Source organism: Gavialis gangeticus, unplaced genomic scaffold (genome assembly GCF_001723915.1).
Source record: "Gavialis gangeticus isolate Ggan-Ray unplaced genomic scaffold, GavGan_comp1, whole genome shotgun sequence".
NCBI classification, from domain to species: domain Eukaryota; kingdom Metazoa; phylum Chordata; order Crocodylia; family Gavialidae; genus Gavialis; species Gavialis gangeticus.
The window spans coordinates 13,805,928-13,810,313 of NW_017729019.1; the positions used below are offsets into that span (position 1 = coordinate 13,805,928).

General features: G+C 59.9%; 1 protein-coding gene across 5 annotated transcripts in view; it reads right to left on the minus strand.

Annotated features, from left to right (window-relative positions):
- The window catches only part of MICAL1 (microtubule associated monooxygenase, calponin and LIM domain containing 1), a 36,130-nt gene that overhangs the window by 3,450 nt on the left and 28,294 nt on the right, over positions 1-4,386 (minus strand). For all 5 annotated transcript variants that reach the window (XM_019514125.1, XM_019514126.1, XM_019514127.1 and 2 more), the window contains 2 exons: positions 539-632; positions 325-424 (listed from right to left, as the gene is read on the minus strand). In XM_019514125.1, the coding sequence (XP_019369670.1) occupies positions 325-424; positions 539-632 (194 nt within the window). The remainder of the gene's footprint in view (positions 1-324; positions 425-538; positions 633-4,386) is intronic.

The following is a 4,386-nucleotide window of genomic DNA, read 5'->3' on the forward strand; positions in this document are numbered from 1 at the left end:
ACTGGCGGAAAGGCCATGGCACCACAGGCACTCGCCAGCTCTCCTAAGGCCCTGCCATGTGCTTCTGGGACACTGAGGGTCAGCAACTCATGACAGACCCACTGCAGAGACTGGCTGGGAGGCAATTCTGCTGGCACCAAGTGCCCGCTGCCTGGGCATGGGCTGAGTGGCGCCAACATGGCACAGCTGACTGCTCTCCTTGTGCAGGGGAAGGAAGAATAGTGTCTGTGGCTAAAAAGGCAGAGGGCTTGAAGAGCCCTAGCTCAGGCAGGGCAGGGCACAGGGTACTGGTCCCCCATGCCTGCTCACGGCACGGGCTCTTACGCAATCATGAGGTCCGACTCCTCAGAAACCAGGCTGTTCTTCTTCTGGACCAAATGGAGGAGCTGGTTAATCCACTGGGTCTTCAGCTCTGCCTGGGTTCCTGGGGGCAGGGAGAGGAGGTGGGTGTGTAGGCAGGGGGCAGGCTCTATTGCCCGCCCTCCACCCCACAGCCCATTCAACAGGCATGATGCCCAGTAGCAGGTGGACTCCTTACCTCCTTCACCCCGCAGGGACTGCTCCAGCTTGATGCCCTGCTCCTCCAGCTCGCGGAATGTCACCTCGATCTCCTCCAGCCGCCTCTGGATGGCCTGGGCGAGACAGACAAAAGTTTACACTGGCACCTTGTCCATCCTTCCTGCCCCTGGGGACTTCCTGGGGGAAGATGCTGTCCTTGCCAGCAATTAGCAAAGGTGTTACTGGCCAGGGTTTAGCAGACGGGGGAAGGGTCCTGCCCCAGGAGTGCTGTGTCTTTGTCCAAGGCCTTTCCTCAATGTGCTTTCCATCCCAATCTCGGTGTTCCTAGGAGCAGGCCTTGGATTCCCTAGTTGAAAAATGGGACCACTGAAGTGACTTGCCTGAGATCACAGCCGATCAGACACAGATCTGGGCAGGGAGCCTTAACCTCAGTCCCATGTCCTAAGTAAACACTCCAGTAAATACAGCTACAACAGGGGCAGGCAAAATATGGCCTGCAAGCTGGATCTGGCCCACCAGGCCATTCTATCTGGCCTGCAGGGCCCCTAAAAATTTTAGAAAATGAATATTTACCTGTTCCTGGCTGCCTGTCAAAGATGACGGGAGCCAGAGGCAGTAGGACCCAAGGGAAGCCAGAAGAACGCACAAGCAAGGCAACAAGGCCCCGCCGCTCCTGCATGGGCAAGAGGCAATTGCTTGCCATCCTGCCTAACGCCTCCACTCTGCATGAGGACGGCTGGCAAGCCCAACTGCTCCCACCTGTCAGGGGTCTGGGGGTGCTGCTTGACCCCGGGCACAGGCAGGGCTCCCTGGGGGACTAGGAGGATCTCACTGCCCTGTATGAGGCTGCCCCTGCCCACCTGGGTCAGGCACATCCTGGAGCCCTGGGTTCAGCAGGACCTTGCTCCAGGCACTGCCTACTGCTGCATGGGACTGAGCTTCTGCTTTCCACCGCCCTGGGCTGCGCTGGTCCTGTGGGCAGCACCACGGCCTCAGTGCAGCAAGGGCAGGCCTGAGTACCCGAGGCTCGCCCTGATCCCCTGTCTGGCTCTGTCAGCACTTGGTGCTGCACTGGGACAGGGAGCCCGGGCTGGGCCAGGCTCAGGCCATAACAGCCAAGCTGGGCCCATGGCTACAAGGAGCTGTGACCATTGACTAGGGCTCAGGTAAGGCCATTTCACAGCCCTGAGCCTTCAACTAGGGCTGCACAGGGCTTCCCAGAGCCACAACCAGGTCTGCAGCACATGGGAAAAAGAGGCACTGAGTGCCAGAGCACAGGGCAGGAGCAACCCCCAGAGCCCAGGGCTTGAACCCAGGGCTCCAATTAGTGCTAACAAGGCCCTGATTGAAAGGCAGAACACTTGATTGAAGCTACAGCACGGCTGCAATTAGTACAGGGGGAGGAGCTGCCCTCACTGAGGGTGGTGAGCTTGTCCCAGCCCCAAGTGAGGTCCTGCTGCCCCCAGGGCCGCACTGAGTGCCAGAGCTGGGTGGGCAGGGCACCTCATGCAGGGCAGGGAGCTTCCCCCAGCCCCAGGGAGCCCTGCCTATGCCCAGGATCAAGCACCTCCCAGAGCTGGACAGCTCTACAGAGGAGCAGCGGTCCTGGGGGTCCTTCCCTCGACCAAGAGGGAGGTCCCAGCTCCCTGCAGGAGTCCCAGGCTCTCAAGAGCAGGCCCAGTGCAGGGCCAAGGCTCCCTTAGGGACAGAGGGGCCATGCCCAGCGAGACCACACTTGTGCCTTGGAAGGGCTAGAGGAAGGGGTGCTGCAGGCAGGTCTGCCTCCAGTCCTCACCCAGCACATGGCAGGGGACCTGCCAGAAGGGCAGAGGAGCTTGTGTGCAGCCCCAGGGCAGGGAGCACTGGTCCCCTGGGCTCAGAGGTCCCCACCACAGCTGGAGCAAGGCTCTGCCTCCCAGCGCAGGGCAGAGAAGGGCGCCCACAGCCGGGGCTGCTGGTCTGCCCCTTGCGCAGCTCCTGTGCACCTTCGCACAACAGAAGCTGATTGGGGCAGTGAACGGCATCCTGGGCACAGCATTGGGCCCCCTGTACGACACCAGCAGGCCCTGGGGTGCTTGTCCAGGTTCTGCCTGGCGGGCACCCAGCCCGTAGCCCTTTGCCTTTAGGGGCCCTGGAAGCATCTCCGTAGCTCGACCTTCGTCTGAACCAGGCCCCAGGGAGGGTATTTGGGCAGGCGGCCTCCACATATCCATGCTCTGCAGGACACAGCTGCTCAGCTCCCTGAGCGCAGCCCCAGGCCGCAGCTGCTCCCCGAGCCCCAGGTCTCCCCGAGAGCTGGGGGGCCAGGGCACGGTGCTGCAAAGCACGGGCTGGGGGTCCGGATTCCCTTGTGGTTGGAGGCCTCCAAGCCCCCCCTTCTCTGCCCCCCCTTGGTTGGGCTCACACAGGAGCTGGGACCCCGCAGCGGTCCCTGCTGAGCAGCCAGAGAAGACGGGTCCCTGCAGCCCAGGGGAATGTGCCACGCAGCTTCACTTTTCCCAGGCAGCACCACGGCTGCAAACAAAGGCAGACCTCCTGGCCTCCAGCCTGATGTCTCCAGACTCGAGCATGGACGGCTGGAACAAGTCCTCTCCGGCACTGCAAATACGATGACCCTTGGCTCGCAGCAGCTGTGCAAGCGCGGCTGGGGAAAGCAAGAATGAAAGCTAGGGCCAGAGGATGCTGGGCCTGTACAGAGTCAAACCCATAGGCCCTGCCTGAAGATGGGACCTCACCCACTAGGCCATATGGCAGGCGAGGACTGGGGCCTTCAAGGGAGTCCTCTTGTAGTGGGGCCAGTGCATGTCCACAGGGAAAGAGTCAAGGGGCCCAGAAGTGAAGCACTGAGCCAAGCAGGCCCTGTGGTGCACAGTGCAGGGCTTCCCAGTGGGAGTGCTGAGGTTCTGGGGTCAGGTCCTAGCTTCCCCCTGTTTTGTGGGGAGGCACTGTCCTCTTTCAATGGAGGGGCCTGGCCACTGTGCTTCAAGGGGCCCATGGCAGGAAGAGCTTTCAGCTGTCCCTGGTACTCTGCTGTTAATGGTGTTACCCTAGCTAGCAAAGGTTGTGGGTTCAAGCCCAACTAGGCTACAGCTCTCTGGCCCCTTGGTGCCTGTAAATAGGTGCACACAAGGAGGCTGTGGAGGGGGGAAGCTGTGTGATAAATCATGAAGTGTGAGCCCCCAGAAAGCAGGGGCTTTTTTGCACTTTGAACATCAGGGTTTTTCCCCTTTTTCTGATGCTGCACCCCAAAACCTGGCCAAAAACCCCACTATGCCCCTCACTCCCAGCCCACAGCCTGACCACGGCCCTTGGACCAGCCAGGAAGCAATGGGGGCCCCAGGAGCACTGAATCGACTTTGCCTCATCTCGGGGGGGGCTTGGCCTAAAGGAATCCCACACGGACCTCTCTGTGACCCCTGGTTTCCCAAAAAAATAAGTTGGTGACCTTTCACCTAATTAGTGGGGGGGGATTTGACCTCTCGTGACCCCACGTTGAACTCTCGTGACCCCAGGTTTCCCAAAAAAATAAGTTGGTGACCTTTCACCTAATTAGTGGGGGGGGGATTTGACCTCTCGTGACCCCACGTTGAACTCTCGTGACCCCAGGTTTCCCAAAAAAATAAGTTGGTGACCTTTCACCTAATTAGTGGGGGGGGGATTTGACCTCTCGTGACCCCACGTTGAACTCTCGTGACCCCAGGTTTCCCAAAAAAATAAGTTGGTGACCTTTCACCTAATTAGTGGGGGGGGGATTTGACCTCTCGTGACCCCACGTTGAACTCTCGTGACCCCAGGTTTCCCAAAAAAATAAGTTGGTGACCTTTCACCTAATTAGTGGGGGGGGGATTTGACCTCTCGTGACCCCAC